Below are 19,175 nucleotides of genomic sequence, written 5' to 3'. Positions count from 1 at the left end.
ATACCATACAGTAATTTCTTGCTGCCCTGCATATCATCTCTCAATGTCTGTGTGAATAAGGCCCAGCTTTTCCTCTTTTCTTCCTCCACTACTTTCTTGGCCAAATTCTTTGCCTCAACATATTTTCTTCTACTTTCTTCAGTAAAACATCAGTCGACCAAAAATCGGATTACTCAAACATGCAACTGAAATTCTATGTGTTTATAAAATACAAACGTACCATATATACTCACGCGCATTAGATTCTATTTTTTTCTCTCCACCTTAGAGCCAAAAAAAGAAAAGTGGGGTCCAATATGCCGTAACATCAAATTTTGTGCAGTGAACACATTATTTCTAGGCTATAAAGAGCAGTAAGTTGTACATGTAAACATTCTACACTACGTTTTAACAAACTTATGAATTTATTTGAGTTATACTAGCTATTTTCGTTGGAAGGCAGTATTTCTGAATTTTTTTAATTTTACAATTGGCTTTACATCACATCGACACGGACAGGTCCCGTGGCGACAATATTTCTAATGTAAAAAGACAATAAAGGGTGAATACGACTTTTATGCCTACATATAAAGTCAATATAGTCAGTTTTAGTTGCTCTATCATGCCATTCGTTTCATCTCATTAATTCCCTTGATGAGGTTGACGTTACGGAAGGACATGCAGTCGTAAAAACTCGCTACGAAGATTCGACTCGCTTCATACTTGACCCAGTAGAGAAAAGAGATAAGGGTATCGTATTCAACACTGACACAAAATAACTTGATAGCCAGTCATTTGACTCCGTCAGTTGAGCAATAGACCTAAAACACAGTACATCTGATCACAGCTTTCATTTGAATTATAGTCTTGTGCCGCCAACTTCCCTGCTACCAGCGTGCCATCATTCCAAGTGACGTCATCTTCACTGCCATCTTGACAACCATGCGCTGCAATCGAGCACTCAAAGTCCCGTCTTTGTGAACCCTTTGAACCTTTTAAAAATAGTTCCATTCCCGACTATAGAGTCCAAACAGTGTGAATCTATTCCAAAATGGTTTCTGGAGATTATCTCTGATTTTTTTTTTTTTGCTAGTGGCTTTACGTCGCACCGACACAGGTCTTATGACGACGATGGGAAAGGAAAGGCCTAGGAGTTGGAAGGAAGCAGCTGTGGCCTTAAGGTACAGCCCCAGAATTTGCCTGGTGTAAAAATGGGAAACCAAACCATCTTCAGGGCTGCCGACAGTGGGATTCGAACCCACTATATCCCAGATGCAAGCTTACAGCCGCATGCCCCTAACAGCACGGCCAACTGGCCCGGTAGGTCTCTGAAATTCCCAGTTGGTGTATTTGTAGCAGAAACCACTCCTTCCAAATAAAATCATGTTTCACAAAGCGTGCCAAACCACTAACTGATAACTAGCGTATGTTACGAGTTGTACTTGCGAATGTAATACATAGCGACTGGAAGGATTCTTTTGATAACGGCGGCTGTTGAAAGCCAGACCCTAATTTTTAAGTATATATGCTACACTACATTCATCACATCAGGGCTTACCTAAACAGCTGTAAATGAGATAATAGAGACAGCACTGTTTAGGTTAGGTATGCTGTCGCCCGGATAGTACCAAAAGTTCCATGACGGGAAGAATAAAAATATAAACAGGAAAGTTTGCAGCATTTACGGATATCTACAGGTGTAGATATTTAACCATTCACCTAAGCCATTATAACAGCTGAGGATGTTCCTAAACAGGGAACGAAACATGTACTGTTAACATATAAATAAAAAATTTGCCAAAAGGCAACATAAAGTATCAAAACGGTGGAAGATTCTCAATAGTGTAAAATTTAGTGATTAAATTTTGATACGGAAAATGAAGCTGATTACTTGCAATATCTACAGGTGTGGCGGTAATGCGTTTTATTATCATAATGTTTAATTTTGTAGGTTCGTTTTCATTTTTTTATTAACACGCGCATACCCTAGTATGTTTTGTTTGGCATCTTCCAAAATCGTTAAAAGAAAGTGTAACATAAAATTACTATATTATTTGTTAGGTACACTGGCGAGTAAAACAACTGTTTTAATTGGATAGTTTTATCGCATTTTAAACTTACTTCTCTAAAAAAAATTACCTATACTGGTCCAAGTTACAAGATATTAAACGATCACTTTGTTAATGATCTTGCCTGCTATATTAATAGCAACAACCGTGAATATTTCTCAACTAAATAAACTTTTTCTCATCCTGAGGTGGTGCAGCTCTTTTTACACGCACCCCTGGTGGAGAGGAGTTACATGTACCATTTTTACCGCACATCAACCCTCCTGCCATTCGTAAATCTCTGGCAGTACGGTACCGGGACTCGAACCCCAAGACTCCCGAGAACACCAGCTACAAAAAACAGACAGTATAGCATGACTGATGCAGGCTTGCAATGTGTGGGTCCGACACGAAACTCTTCACCCATTTGTGCGACGTCAGAGCTGCAGTAGGCCTATGCTATGGAGGCAGACATTTCTTAACTAATAAACACAGATGTACCGCATGGTTTCGACAAGTGTTTTCATTACAAGTAACTCTCATTATATTATCCTTGAGATTCTATGTCAAGTATTTTCATTGCGAGGATCATACGGACAAAACTATTCACAAATTTGTGCAAAGTCAGAGCTGCAGTAAGACTTTTACCCGCTTCGAAGCGGAATAGTCTGACGTATTACGTTGGGAGTCCTTGTATGCAAGATTTTTTCATTTTCTTCATTTCGAAAAGGCAGGGGGATCTAATACGCGAGTATATACGATACGTATGATGTTTGGTACACTCCATTTTAAATTTCTGCATGTTATAGGCATGTGAGTGAAAAGTGGGAGGTTTTATTGTATATAACACACACCAATGGGTTCCTTTCGCATTTGAGTGTTTGTCCTGCATTTAATGCTTTCTACCACTGTATATCGCCCTTGCTGGCAGGACCTAGTGTTTACAGTGCACTATGTCTTCTGGTATAGGCTAGAATAATTTTGTTACTTTCAGAGATCTGTCTGTCTTATCCTTGCCTTTGACAATATGAAAGTGACCGAGGTATGAGCGATGCTAGTAATTCCAATCCTTATGCAGCCAGTCCCTGCTATGAATGGTGTGAAAATGTTGCTCATAGGGTCGGTTGGTGTATGCATTTCAGTGGGCTTGGCAGACTGATATGTAATAGCAACTCTGGCTCGGTGACGAAAGCAACGGGAAACTACCTCACTCATTTCCCAAGTACGCCTCATCAGTGATGCCTAGGCCATCTATGACAGCTGATGGCAGAGCTGTTGAGGATCCCACCAGCGGCATCGCTGACGGACTGTACATACATACAACTGTATATGCTTTTGACTACAAGTTTCTTCCTTTTTCCTGTTTTTATCCACTTTTCCTGACATTAAATGGAGATCTCTCCACAAACATCAACCTCATCTCATTAATGGAAATGGGAAGCTTCCATCCTTTGATGATTTTAGTAAATTTGTTCATCATACAATATAAACATTCTCCAAGACATCTGTAATATTATACTTACTTATACTGTTGAGAGTCTCTTTAGGGAGCCAATCGTAGTCCACATCGTTAGGGTTGGAAGTGCCAGTTTCAACGACTGGCTTCTTACCGACACGCTTGCGGCCCACTGAATAAAGAAACTGCTGACCCACCACTAGCAGTAGCACCACGCAGGCAGCAAGGAAAACATAAAGGAAGAAAGTCTCGCCATCCAGTCCTTCCTCCAGCTCCACTATCTGAACAGTCTCATTGTAGATTGCCTCTTGAAACACACCTCCTGCCTAAGAGAAAATTTTGGAAATGTATAGGATTTATAGTTTTATCAAAAGTATTTATACTTTAAAAAAATTATGAATTTTGCAATCTACTGTAAACTATAGCAAGTTGTTCTTTCTGAGTTGAAGTTTTCTTTAGCAATATTAATATTACTGAATATGTTAACGGGTGACTGGCTGGAGTGCATATAAGTGTAAATGGTTCAATAGACAGGTAATGAGAGCAGCAACAATTTTTTGAAAATTGAAGTTCTGAGTCAAAGAAAGGAAACTGTCTGGAAAGAAAAAACAGGAAAATGAGATGCAAAGTTCCACACGTACACAGAAGTGAAGTCCAGTAGCTAAAAATGAGTCGATCCTATATCTGTAATGGTGGCTCCTTCATTACCCACACTTACGAAGGTATACCTACCTGCCCAAAACCTGGAGTTTCATATAAGAAGTCCTCCAAAAGAAAACTGGAGTAAGGGAGAAATTACTTTGTGACTGACGTTCTGAGTTGCGCATATCAGCTGCGTTACACTGTTACTACGCTTCCTTACTCAAGGTCAGACTCCACAGGCTGTACAAGATTTTTAGTCTTCTGTATTGCCAGAGACTTCAACCTTAAAATCATCACGAGTGCTCAAGCTGTCATTACTGAATAAAATGACAACAATTGCTGCTTCCAACAGTCCTCTTTCCAAGCGTAGTCTGTTAAGACTTTAGTATAATTCACTACTTTCTGCCAGTTTTTTCACTAAGGACTTTTTGTCTTAATCCTGTAACCTCTACCATAGGGAGCACCTAAACCAGTCAGTAAACTAGAACTGTGAAGCACCTCAATCCCTGCATGCAACAGCCGTTTAAAAAAATGTGCATGAATTACGTACAATTTATGGGTTGCCATTATGACAGCATACTGTATCAAAAAGTCTTCAGATAAGTACATTCTGTCTAGATTACAATCCTTCCAGGAAGTGGCTATCGAGCTAGTTAATGAGTTTCACCCGAGGTCAATTACACTGGTACATAAAAGGAAGCCAAGCTGAAATGGTTTGGTCACCTCAAAAGAATCGACCAGCAAAGAACAGCTAGTGTGGTTTGAGAAGGAACTCTTGGATCGATCAGATTAGAAATAATCTAGCTGAACAAGGTCTGGATCTGTAGCAGGTAATGGAAGAAGACACCTACATGGACAGAAGTAAATGGGAGAGTGCTTATTCATTGCACCTGGGAAACAGGAGCTGGTTCACGATGATTCTGATAAGGAACAAAGAAGTGTCAAGCCAAATAATATATAAAGACACGAGAAACAAGAAAAGTAACAAAACAGGACAAGCATAAGGGCAGTTCACTGGGTGAATAAGGAACAACAGAAAGAAATGAACAAACCAAACATGAAAAGACAAAAAGGACAAGAACAACCTCCATATTCTGCAGTAGATAGATCAGGCTCTCTCCTCATCAATCCCAGTTCTACATCTCTTCTCAGTCCCCGACGAGCTTGTTTCTGCTTCCCAGCTCAAGAGTGTCTTGATACAGAATGTGTAGGATGAAGACAAAGGCCAAATAAAGACAGGAAAAAGAAAAATATAAGAGGGGTACAGGTAGTAAGATTTGGAATACTGGACAAACGCCAAAGGAGAAAAGGAACAAAACAGGATAATTTTAATTTTATTTCATACCGCTGGGGTACTTTCTATTCTCCCTTTGTGTTTGTCCTGTGTTCCTGATCCGAGTGTTCATGCCCACCCTCCTGACGAAGCTGGGAAACAAACCAGCATGCCGGGGGCTGAGAAGAAATGCAGGTTCTCCCCAGAAATTTTCGTTAGCGGGTGAGGTAAATTACGCAAAAAAATTAATACGATAACATTTCAATTTATTCCCTTCTGGATATTAATAATATTAGACAGGTAAACATTAACTGCATAACTGAATTATTTTGGGGCTATCACCAACGAGACATAAGATTATTTTGGGGCTATCACCAACGAGACATAACAAGAGTATTTTGAACTTCTAGTGTTCTACAGCTCGTTCATAATCATGTAACCACTCTGTTGCAGTGGAGTACCATATGGGTTTGAAACGTCATGCGGAATCAAGTGCTTGCATGCGATTCCACACTACTACAGACATCACTCGCGCACAACACTACATGGTAGTCAAGCTAAACTGGTGCAATTATGCTGACAATAATGGAAGATTTATCATTTAAACAAACTGTTTTACAGTATTTAAACTTTAATCTGGAACATCCATTGACTCAAATATGCATTAATATTATGTAATTGGCACACATCTAGGTTATGTTAGCCAGGCAGTCTGTAAAAAACGGTAGGGCAGTTCGCCCATTACAAAGGTCCTAGGGAGAACACTGAGACGGATGTAGAAAAGCTGGAATTTGTGAGGGGAGAGCCTATTGATTTGCTCACAGCAGTATATGGTAGAGATTGTCCATGTCTCCTCTTTTTATTACTCCTTATACACACAATGATCTGACTATGTTCATCCTAATTTGTATTCCTTTTCTTGTTCCTCCTATCTATTTGTATATGACTATTATACTAAATACAAACTACCTTTAAATAATATAGATTTCTCTTATTGGTGCATCAGAGGTTCCTTAGATGAGATTCAGCATAGGAATCAGATTTCAAGTATGCATCACTGCACTGCAATAGCAAGTTCTTGTAAATCCACACATATTTAGCACAAGAAAAACCAACAAATAAGTAGAGCCCTGCACGGATGTGGATATCCGTACAGTTAAGTGTCTTGGCGGATACAAGCTGTATGGCAGCGCGGATAATTTTGCTGATAATTTCTAAGTAACTAAATTTATTGATTTTCACTTGTTTTTGCTTGTTAGTTGACCATTGACATTGGTATGGGAGAACAGTGATATGTAAAGAGCCCTGCAACCATAAATCTGACCTAAGCCGAACTGGCTCCTGCCCATAATTAATGGAAGGAAGGAACAAAGGTCAATACATCAGTAGATGTCGCAAGAGCAAATCCCTCAAACCTGCGACTGTAGGTGTCCTGGAACCAGGTGTCAGGCCTATTGTATTATATTAACAGATCTATCCATTTCAATACCTTCAATGCCTTGGGTGTAATGTACTGTAGTTAAATATTTAAATTATCCGCAGATAACCATTCACGGATGCAGATGAAGTGCGGATGTAGATATTATTTTGTACATCCGAGCAGGGCTCTACAAATAAGCCAATGAAATTCAACATGACAAATAACTCACCAAATCTCTGTAGTTGAGATTAATGTTAAGGCCAAAAGGTCGTCCTGCAAATGCTTCAGCTGGAATAAATGAGTAAGCCAAGGTTGCTTCATGGTTAGGCTTCACCACACGGTTGTAAGCTATGGTTGAAAAGTTCTGAATGTAGAAGGTGAAGTCCATGGGATAACGGAATGAGGCCTCCAGGGTTTCCAGGATAAAGTCTTGGTTTCCTTTATTGTTGAAACCGACCAAGAACTCAACAACATTGCCTGCAGGCAACTCTGAAATGAAAAATTAAATTAAATTCAGAATGTCATTCTCACACTGCACGGCCTGTATGCATGAAGAAGCTGCACTCAGAGGTTCCTTAGGTAAAAGATTCATCATCAAAGAATCTGATTTCTGTTATACATCATTGTGCATTGTATCACAAACAGAAAATACAGGTGAATACCGTATTTCTCCAAATCCAAGATGACTGAATGCAAGATGACCCCTACTTTCTCCTTCAAAAAATTAAATCAGGCTTAAAAAGTGCTTTGTGAAATCATTTTATTTATAACAAGTTTCAAATTTAATTTTAGAAATAAAATAAACACGCAAGTATTATGTAAACCCTATAATTTCCCCGATCATTTTTATCAAAGGTATCTGATACTGCCTTCAAAAGTTCAGGAAATTCCTTTTTGCAAGCCTGCATCGTTCTTATGTTAATTTTAAGGACACTTCCTCTAAAGCACTGATACTTTGTCATATGAATTTTTCATCTAAACAGTGTTATGTGGCTGAAGACTTATAATATACTAAACATGTACTACCTTTAACCAATAAGCTGCCTTAAGCAATTTAGTGTATCGACAAGGTGGAAAATAAAAAATACTTAGTTATGAATCTGTAAGTGCGATACAGACAATGAAGCCGATTTTATGTAATTCATATTGCATCTCGTGTTTGGCCATTCCCACCTTGCATTTTTCGTGCACATACCTCACAATTTCAGGATGGACTTATTTAAAGAGCCCTTGTTGCAGACCGCTGAATGCATTTCCTGCAGTGCGCATTTTTAGACTACCTTTGTCTTCACGCCAACGCCAAACATCACACTAACGTCGAACATTGGCTTTAGTTATACCGTATTTTCTTGCAGCTGCACAATTTTCCTTCATTTCCATGTGTTTAATAACCATTAACTTAAAATTACCATCATAATATCGACGAGAACCCATTGAAAATTTGCTGGCAATACCTGTTCCACATCTTTCTGCAATATTACGAAGCATGACGAAAATATTTCTGCTGTCTATAAAACGGTTATTTTCACTAAGCATCAGGTACAGTAGACTTGCTACAACTCTGTCACCGAGTAACCGTGGCCTTTCTAAGAATTCTAAGGGTCCCAACCTTCCTATTACAATTCTAATTACATTTCCAGCGCAGCTGAGGCTCAGAAGTACACTACATCATGGTCGATCCTGCAATTATCTCAAGGGAGTAGGTGTAAGGTATTGATGCCAATCTGCAGGTTTGAAGAGGCTAGTAGAATGTCATTCTGTCTTTTCCGAGAACCAGCTAAGTTATACAGAGGCACTGTACAATTGACTGACGCGACAAGCCATATATAATGACACGCGTTTTAAAGTTTGGGTTTTGTGTGTGCACATACGCAGGGGTTAAAGGGAAGTAGCATTGTTACTGTGGTAGCTGCCAGTTGGTGTTCATTACCGTTACGTTATGAATGCAAGACCCCACTTGATTTTTCACATGAAATTCTGAGGGGAAAAAAATGTCTTGGACTTGCAGAAATACAGTATTATTTCTTGAAATATTTTGAGTTACTCTCATTTTTAAAAGAATGCCAGCACATCTTAAAAAAAAAGCATTCAGAGGACCAGAGGCAAGAAAATTTAATAATAATAATAATAATAATAATAATAATAATAAAGCCGTGTGGCCTCCGAAGAGGCCTGGTGCAGGTCCTTCGAGTTGACGCCGCATCAGCGACCTGCGCGTCTGAGGATGGAGCCCTACCTGTTATGAATTCTAATGATGAGAATGTGCACGTGCACGCGCGCGCGCGCGCGCGCACACACACACACACAGCCCCCGAGCCATCGGAATTAACCAATGAAGGTTAAAATCCCTGACCCGACCGGGAATCAAACCCGGGACCGTCTGGACATAAGGCCAGCGCGCTAACCGTTTAGCCATGGAGCCAGACAGAAAATTTTATGAAATTCATACACTTGTTACTAAATTTGTGCAGCAGGAGAAACAAAACCAACGTGCCAACGATCACATTTGCTACATATCTTCCATCCACATCTGTGGTAATAAGTAGTGGGCAGATTTCTATGACCTAAAAATGTATGAAATATGTATACATTTATGACCTAAAAACATAAAAATATTACCTATAAAAGTCAAAATATGACATAATGAATAGCATCTACGTTACATAGAAACACTTGTTACGATTGCAACAGGCTGCAGTTAATTTAGAGTTAAAAAGTTTTAATTCTCCGAAATCTTTAATCCAAAATCAACTAAAATGATTAATATTTCATGAACTTGTTAAGGTTACACTGCATACTCCTAGGCAAGGACGGACTCTGTGGAAGACAAACACTATAGTTACTTTCACTGTTCAATATTCAATCAGTTTTAATTTATACACAAAACATATGTTATTTGAATGAAACTTTCATACCTGATCTAATCTCCATTATCAGAACTGTTGCAATTTATGACCACTTGCATCTTAAGATTGTTGAATGATAATCCCCTCCTGTTGTCGCTGAGTATCGTACTGTAGCGAGAAAATCTTTCGACATAGCGTGATGTAACGGGAGAGTACTTGAATAGAGTTCACTTGGAGAAAATTCCTGGAAATCTGCAGATGAAGGGTTTCCACAAAGAATGTCACTTATTCCACGCACGTACACAAGTCCGATATTCTTTTCCAGTACATTTTCTAATTTTCTACACACCCATGCTTTAATTCCTGTTCAATGCACTTTACAACATCCAGTGCATCGCTTAGTTCTCCGAGATTGCTCTAGATAAAGAATTAAAATTGGACTTTATGTAAGCCGCTTTTAATGTAGTGCTTGAAAATAAATATTGAGTGGTTTTTATGGAGGACGAAACTGCAGGATCAAAAGACTTCACAATCTTCTCCACGACATCTAAGTTGTTGCAATAGTACACTGCGACATCAAGCCAAGTCCCCCATCGCATTATAACTGGCTGGGGAGGTAAGGGTAGTGAAGGTGCTTCTCCTTCAAATTTCTGAACGCAAAGTGAAGCTTAGATTTAAATTCTTAGATTTAAAAGTGAAGCTTTGACAAACACTTTCTTACAGTTCAATATTAATTTATCAACTTCAGGGTAGCTACTTCTAACTTCAGCTGCCCTATGCAAAGCATGTGCAATACATGCCACACGTATAATTTTCAGGTATAGCATTTTAAGACCCTTGGCTGCCTTCACCATGCACGGAGCAGCATCAGTTACAAATAGAAAAATGTGCTCTCTCTTTGCCAAGTTTGGCCACAACAGATTCATTGAATTGTCGAAGAGAACTGCAATGGTGGAATGGTTCGTCTTCACTAGCTCTTCACATGTCAGGAGGAACGTATCTCCAGACCGGTCTTCCTTCAGCGTGCCAACAATCACATTTGCTACATATCTTCCATCCACATCTGTGATCTCGTCACGCCACGCCTTATTATATCCAACATATCTTCATAGCAAGGGGTCAGACAGTCCTTCCTGAGAGTAGATTCGTTGGGAACAGGATGCTTTGTATATTTTTCAAGAAAATGTCTGAAACTTCGCCTGTTTTCTTTAAAGGTATATTAGACGAAACTATCATCTTGCAGAGATCTTGTGAAAATAGTGAACACTGTGAAATTGATGTCAGGGTTTCGAATAGCAGACGTTGCCTATTTTCAAGTGCAGAATATCTAGTTACACAATTCTTATGTTTTACAGTATTAGTGTTGTTGCACAGAGAAGCGTTTTTCGGCAGTAACTTTTACCTCACACAATTTACAGAATAATATCACCCCATCCATACTGAATATATTTTCCCCGAACTCTCGAACAAAACTTCGCAACTTCCCACAAATTGAGACTTTCGTTTTAGGCATACTGAAAGGAACTGGAGGACTGAAGCTCCCTAATGACCAAGGTCATTCAGTGTGTTGAAGGTGGAAGAGGGAAGGGCGAAGGAGAGGGATAAGAACAATAACATAACTGCAGAATTACCCCTGCTTCCATGTAAACAATAGCCCGGTTTCCAGGAATTGATCCAGCTAGCAAACAATAGCTCCTACCTGTTAAAAACATTCCATACACTACTTTACAATGGTTCTTCAGTAGTATATTCCAGTCTATCCTGAAAAATAATTTCTAGAGCTTGTTCTTATTTTTATAAAATGAAATTCAAATGAAAATTACCGAAATATGCCGTTATGATATTTTGTATAAAAAATATCCCATAAAACTTAAGAAAGCCTAAATATGCATTTATATGCCCAAAAAAACCTGTTTAATTTTGATTATCATGCTTGGAAACTTGTTGAAAATACGAGACTATAAGATATAATGTTAAGGGAAAAATATGACTTGTCATAGAAATCCGCCCCCTAGTAATAAGTTATACAGTAAAACATCGTTAATTCGAAGTCGTTGGGACTAAAAAAAACGGACTTCGAATTACGTGATTTTGCATTAACCACCAATTCGCAATTCAGAAGTACCAACCCTTGCCGCGTTACAAAATATTCTAAGGCCCGTTACTCCACGCAGTTAACCTTGATTCACAGTTTATACCTTTCAAATGCCATGAAAAAAACTATTTCCAAAATGTATCCAAGAAGGTGCATTTACAATATTCAAGTAATGCACTTGGATATCTCACTGGCAAATATAACCTCACACAATGAAAAAAAAAAAGCAAGATTCAAAGACGAGGAGAAATCTTTGCTGGCTCCCATGTGCGAGTGCTTTATTCATTGGATTAATATACTGTATGCATTTTAGGTGCCTTGTACAAAGTCAGTATTTTCAAAATCCGATCACGCAGGTAAAGAACCACACAAGCTGTGGGAACTGTTCGTGCATGGAAGGTGACTGCGCAAGTCCTCCCCTCTACCCGTGGTCACAGCCAACTTCCTCACACCAGTGTGAGCCGAGGTACTGGCACGGAAACATGGCCGCTACTATTGACGTTCCCAATAAATGTGAGGTGCGTAGCATGATAAGTTTCCTTCAAACAGAAGGGAATAGTGCAGCTGACATTCATCGACGAATGAGTCGAGTATACGGTCCAAACGTTGAGTGATTGTGTTGTGCGTGAATGGTGCAGGAAGTTCAAAGAAGGGCGGACCAATGTTCATGATGAAGGGGGGCAAGGATGCAAGTCTGTAGCTACAGTTGACATTGTTCACGAAATTGACCAAGAGGTTTGCAAGAACCGAAGGTTTACCATAAGCGAGTTGTGAGAAATTTCCTGCAGTTTCAAGGAAATTGTTCGCACGATGGGTTCCAAAGATGTTGTCTGATGACCACAAAAGTCGCCGGATGGCAGCAGCGTTGACGTTTCTTACCCGTTATGAGGCTGAAGGTGGCGATTTGTTGAAGACTGGCGATGAGACTTGGGTTTCGTACATCACCACCAAAACAAAACAACAATCACGTCAATGGATGCACACGCACTCACCAAACAAACCGAAGAAGTTTAAGCAAACCTTCAACGAAAGGAAGATGGCTACAGTCTTTTGGGACCAAAAAGGTGTGTTGCTTGTTGAGTTCATGGAACGGGGGTCTACGATCAATGCAGCTGTTTATTGCCACACTTTATGACGACTGCGAAGGGCCACGACGAGGCATGCTGACGTCTGGAATCCTCTTCATTCATGACAACGCACGCCCTCGCAGTGCTCGTGTCACCCAACAACTTCTGCAGGAGGAATTTCGGTGGGACGTTTTTGACCACCCACCGTAGTCCTGATTTAGCGCCGAGTGACTTCCACCTCTTCCCGGGACTGAAAAAGTGGCTGGGAGGGCAGAGGTTCAAGGAGGATGAAGATCTTCAAACCAACGTTCCGACCTATCTGAACTCACTGGCGGCAACATAAGTGGAGAGGGGATCAAGAAGCTTGTCCACAAGTATGACAAATGACTCAACCTTCATGGCGATTATGTTGAAAAGTAACCACATTTGTACCTAACATTTGGTAATAAATTCATTTGGATACGTACACTTGTCCTTCATTTACGACTGTACGGAGGTTGGGGGGGAAAAAAAAAAACTCCCTCGTATTTACACAGAAAGTACCCCATGCCTTTAAAAACGAAGTTTCCTATGACTATCCTTGTACGATTTCCCACCATGGCACTTCTCTCGTACTTCAGAAATTTAAACACTTGCCGCATTACAAAGTATTCTAAAACCCATTAATACACGCTATCACCTCGATTCACAGTATAAACCTTTCCAATCCCATGGAAAAAACTATTTCCGAAATGTATCCAACAAGGTGCATTTACAATGTTCAGATAACGCACTTGGATAAATCAATGACAAACATAACCTCACGCAACGAAAGAAAAAAATTCACACAATTCAAAGACAAGGATAAATTATGCTGGTTCCCCTGTGCAATTGCATTATTTTTTGGATTTCTGTATTGTTTGCATTTTTAGATGCTTTGTACTGGCATGGAAAGTGCCCGACGCCCTTAAAACATTGTGTCTTATCGAACTTTCCTATGACGAGGCGATAAAATTTCTCGTTTCCATGTGCATTGCAACGTACTACAATGAGCCCCATCCCCCACCCTTGTATGATTCTCCGGCTGGCACTTTCTTCTTTAAAATCATAAGACCATTTGGGCTCGCATTAAGATAAAGCAATGCAGTTTCATCGGGAATGACAATACTGTTCAATGTCTACGAATTTATTATATGAGCCACGTCTTTTCATCAAATGTCGGCATCGCCAGTGTTCGCGGACTCTGTTTTCCCACACACTGCCCGTTCCGTGATATTACGGTGTTCCTCAAAAGGTTGAATACAAAAGAATTCCGCTTTCATTCAACTTAGCAATCACGAAACGCACTGTAGACCCACCGAAGTTCGTGTAAGTGCGGAGAGCTAACCCTCCACTTTCCGGAACACAGGTTCTACTATAACGCGGATAAATTTAGAGTTGAAATTACTCTAACATACTATTGTTTTAAAATGTAAAGGCAGTTTCGAATTAAAAGTAGTGAGACAGAGTCTCTCATAGTGCATTGGCACTGCCGGTGGCTACAATTAGCCTACGCATTGGCCTCCACGGTATGCACTAGCCATGCGTCTTGGTAGGTGTGCTAGGTACCAACTGATGAGCCCAGCCTGGCACACGGGGGCGAAACGCTGGCAACCAGGTATGAGTTAGCTGGAAAATTTGTAATGTCCAATAACGGACCATTTATATTGGTATTATAAATTTACTCATTCGGAACAAATATTACAAATTCCCTATGGGAATCAACATCTGTATCACGAATTTAAAGTCTGAATTTCAGTAATGGGGCCGACATTGTACTTCGAATTACGAATTATCCATATTTCAAATTAAACAATTTAAATAACAAGCAAAACCGTATCTCGTGTTTCCGGGAACGAGAGCTTCTTCGAATTAAGCGGGATTTTGAATTAACCGATTTCGAATTATCAAGCTTCTACTGTAGTTCTATTAAATGAATTTACGGCAAACCTGGGGTTGTGTAAGCAAATGATGCACTGTTTGGGATTGTTTACAACATTGCACTATTGCTGTGCAGTGCCTATGGGCAGATGATTACACCAATAAATTGGTCACCTATCAACATTACATAATAAACACCCAGGAAAACAGACAATATTTTATATTAAAGTATACTTATTTCAGGGTTTATTAACTTATTCTAGTTATAAGAGAGCTTGAACTATTAAAACTAGATTAATTATTTAATTTATCTTCTATATACCTTCCACAAATACAGGATAGTCTCATATGCAAGGCAGTCTTAGATTCAGCTAATACAGTAATTCTTGATGCAACTGCTTTTTTGGGACATCACGAAAATTTCTACAAATTGTTGCAAACATGTTTCAAGACAATTTCAAACAAAAATGCATTACCCAGATTTCCTGAGGAAGCAGATGGAACAGGTTTGGTAAATAGTATTGTCGTATCTGCATCTGCTGACGCTCCTGGTTGAGTTTCATCATCTTCACTTCCTTCATCAGTTACAGATGTTTCATCACCCTCACCCTCTACATCGACCATCTCATCCTCAGCATCATCCTCGTCTGCCCAAGCCACAAGTTTACTGCCTGAAAAAATGAACACATTTCAAAAGATATGAAATATCAGACCAAGCAATGGTCATAAAACAACCAGCAAAACCATCACTATATGAAAGTGCAAAGTGTCTTGTACTTTCATCAAGAAGCAAATTAATGACTATTCATATAATTGCTGCCTCAGGATAAAAATCAGATATGGTATTTAGCCACTATTTTACCAAATAATATTTTCAAATTTAGTCCTACAATTTAAATCATATGACCTACAAATGAAATGCTAGTCGCTTTACGTCGCACCGACAAGTAAAATAGTGAAGTTTTTTATATCCACAATGCAGGTCATTGAACTTCAATGTATGTTGTAACTTTATATGTATCAATAAGTATTCACAGCGATGTTCATTTTACCAAGATTTCATGAACAGATCAAATTTTGTCTTATAATCATAGTTAAGCTAACATTAGACAATACAATTTTATTATATGTGTGTAACTAAATGCCATAAGAAATAAGGAGTACAAGCCACAAGTCCAACATCCCATATGACCAACGATACGTGAACATTATATACGCTCATCTGTGTAATCGCACACGTTTATCAACTCCAAGCCAAGTTTTTGAGTGGACCAAGAAAAGTAACGAACTTTTCAAATCCAGGAACACTCCAATTTTTATATATGTCTTTTTACATATGTTATTTATGAGAGGAGAGTGAATTTAAATATCAAATTCAGGTTTCCAATTCAATGATTGTCCCTAATCAAGAGAAACAACAAATTTGACAGTGTTATTGTCATGTGACAGTCCTTGTTAGATTTAGTATTGTTTTATAATTGCATGGTATGTTAATATCAGATTATGTGACCAGCTGAGGATGGCCTAAGAAAGGTCTAAATCAGTTCTGTATTTTAAATAAGATAAAATAAAGTATTGATTAGGTGGAAGCCTCCTTTTCATTGTAATTGTAATTATGTACATACGTCGAAGTCATGCGGTACACCTGTGTTTCGTAGTTAAATGTCCGCCTCCGTAGCATAGGCTTACTGCAGCTCCGATGACGCTGAACAAATGGGTGAATAGTTTCGTGTCCAACCCCGCATTGCAAGCATGCATCAGTAATGTATATGTCTGTTTTGTAGTTAAGAATGTTGCCAGCGTAATGGTTAGCACAATTAGCTGTCATTCTCAGGAGCCTGAGTTCGATTCCCGGCACTGTATTGCCAGAAATTTACAAATGGCAGGAAGGTTGATATGCAGTAAAAATGGTACATGCAACTCCCTTCCACTGGGGACATCTGAAAAGGGCCGCACCACCTCGGGATGAGGAAACGAGACTACTTTAGTCAAGAAATATTCACGGTTGTTGCTATTAGTATAGCAGACTAGATCATTAACAAACGAATGGTTTAATATCACATAACTTGGGCCAATATAGGTTTTTTTTGGAGAGAAGTTAATTTAAAATGTGATAAAAACATCCCAATCATAACAATTGTTTTAATTGCCAATGTAATTCACAAATAAATAATTTCACGTCCCCACTTAACGATTTTCGGAGACGCCAAACAAAACATACTATGCGTTAATAAAAAAATGGAGACAATGCTCCTACGAAATTAAATTATCATTATTGATTTAAGCCCACTAAGGAGTGCTGATGACTAGTTCTTCCTAGATGCTCTTCTTCGTTCCCAATCTCTCTCGAGCCCTGCTGATAATTTCTCCTTTCTCTCCCCCCGAAAAGGGCTTCCAACTTTCCGACTTCTAGGGACTCTAGGTGGTGGGGTCCAAGACTGCACATAGAACAAAATTTGGAACGATCTTCTGTATCAATATCTGAAATCCCAGCCGAATCCAAGTCCTTCTGTACTTCATTAAGCCACAAGCTTCCAGTCTTGTAACTTTTAACCAAAGAGAGGATCTTGGTGAGCCTGTTGCTGTCTAATCAATCATTCATTCAATACTGATCTGCATTTAGGGCAGTCGCCCAGGTGGCAGATTCCCTATCTGTTGCTTTCCTAGCTTTTTCCTAAATGATTTCAAAGAAATTGGAAATTTATTGAACATCTCCCTTGGTAAGTTATTCCAATCCCTAACTCCCCTTCCTATAAATGAATATTTGCCCTAGTTTGTCCTCTTGAATTCCAACTTTATCTTCATAATTCGTAGTAGGTGTCCGTAGAACTTAAGTCTTCTACGTCACATGCTAGTATTGGCTGATTCTGTCGATACAGCTCAGCTCGATTTAAGTCTGCAGGTTCCATCTGGGAGCAATCTCGGTCCATGAATTTACCTGAGGATACGTCTTTCGGCTTTAGAACATCCATGGTGCCTTTTTTTGTTCATCATGAGGGTCTCTGAGGCGTACAAAAACTGTGGGCTGACAACCGTTTTGTAATGACAGATCTTAGCATTTTTCGAAATGCACCTCCTATTATAATGGTTGTGGGATAGTTGATATGCTGCATTGAGTTTGTTACATCTTTCTACGATGGATGTACCGTCTCTACCATTGGGGTGGATCCATTCACCAAGACAGCGGAAGCGACTGACTCTCCCAATCGTTCCACGTATGGTCGTCAAAGGGGTGTTTCTGGGATGCCGAGTCTCAAAAGTAGTTTGTCGTACTATATCTGTAATCCTGCCTTCACCGCTATCTCGCGCAGGGCTTCGATAGCAATGACAGCATCCTTAGAGTTGTTGGTTAGGATTTCAATGTCATCTGCGAATGCTAGGCACCTGATCTCAATCTTTCGGGTCCGAGCTCCAATGGCAACTGGTCTGATTTCTAGACTCCTCAGTGTACATTCCCAGTTCTTGATGACTTCATCAAGCACTAGATTAAACAGAACGGGTGAAAGGCCATCGCCCTGTCGTATTCCAGCTTTTATCTTGAAACTCCAAGATAGTTCTCCCCTGAACTTCACCTTAGATGTTGTATCCGTAAGAGTCTGTTGGATGAGGGTGTGTGTGTTGTAATCGACACCTCGTTCTTGCAGTACAGAGAAGAATGTCAGGCAATCGATGGAATAATAAGCTTTTTTAAAGTCAACGAAAACCACAGCGATGTTCATACTCCATACTTGTTTTAGTTGGAAAATGGTTTTTAGGTTGAAGATCTGCTCAGTACAGGACCGTACATGCTGAAATCCTCCTTTATATTCACCAATCGTTCGATCACATTGACTTTCCACATTGTCCAGTAAAATCCTTGATAGCACTTTGTATGCTACTGACAGCAGAGATATCCCTCAGTAGTTGACATCACTGCGGTCACCTTTCTTATGTAAGGGGTGTATGATAGCTAATTTCCAGTAGTTAGGGATCCTGCCAGTCTCCCAGCAATCTACCAAAATCCGGTGTACGGCCTCTGTGATCTCATTTCCACTTGCTTTTAGAGCTTACACATGCCATCTTCCCCAGGTGCCTTGCAGTTCTTAAGATGTCCGATGGCATTAGCAACTTGCTGCATTGATTATGGGTTAGATGGGAGGTGATCTCTGGAGGATCTTCAACAGGTAATCTTTTCGCGAGTTCTTCGCAATCGAGCAAATGCTCGAAGTAGTTTGCTAGAAGTTCCACGTTCCGGCGGTTACAGGTGACCAACTTCCTGCCTGTACTCTAAAAGTGAAGGCATTGTGGTTTATACCCGGAGTGTTCCTCTTTGCAGGCCCGATAAAAGTTTTTGGTGTTCTACATTTTGAATTCATCTAACTTCTCCAGTCTTGACCGATCATCACCAATGGTGGCGCATTCAGGCCTTGGGATTCTGGGGAGCCTGACCTCATCGTGCAGGGAAAGTAAG

General features: G+C 39.7%; 1 protein-coding gene across 1 annotated transcript in view; it reads right to left on the bottom strand.

Annotated features, from left to right (window-relative positions):
* l(1)G0320 (signal sequence receptor subunit 1 l(1)G0320) overlaps nt 1–19,175 on the bottom strand; it is a 70,105-nt gene that overhangs the window by 25,719 nt on the left and 25,211 nt on the right. Inside the window, exons 2-4 of the mRNA XM_067147812.2 lie at nt 15,202–15,396; nt 7,048–7,307; nt 3,551–3,809 (exon numbers count right to left, since the gene is read on the bottom strand). Of these exons, the coding sequence (XP_067003913.2) occupies nt 3,551–3,809; nt 7,048–7,307; nt 15,202–15,396 (714 nt within the window). The remainder of the gene's footprint in view (nt 1–3,550; nt 3,810–7,047; nt 7,308–15,201; nt 15,397–19,175) is intronic.

The sequence above is a fragment of the Anabrus simplex genome, chromosome 5, assembly GCF_040414725.1.
Source record: "Anabrus simplex isolate iqAnaSimp1 chromosome 5, ASM4041472v1, whole genome shotgun sequence".
Classification (NCBI taxonomy): domain Eukaryota; kingdom Metazoa; phylum Arthropoda; class Insecta; order Orthoptera; family Tettigoniidae; genus Anabrus; species Anabrus simplex.
Note: the sequence above shows the minus strand (reverse complement) of the source record. Positions and strands in the feature narration are given on the sequence as shown.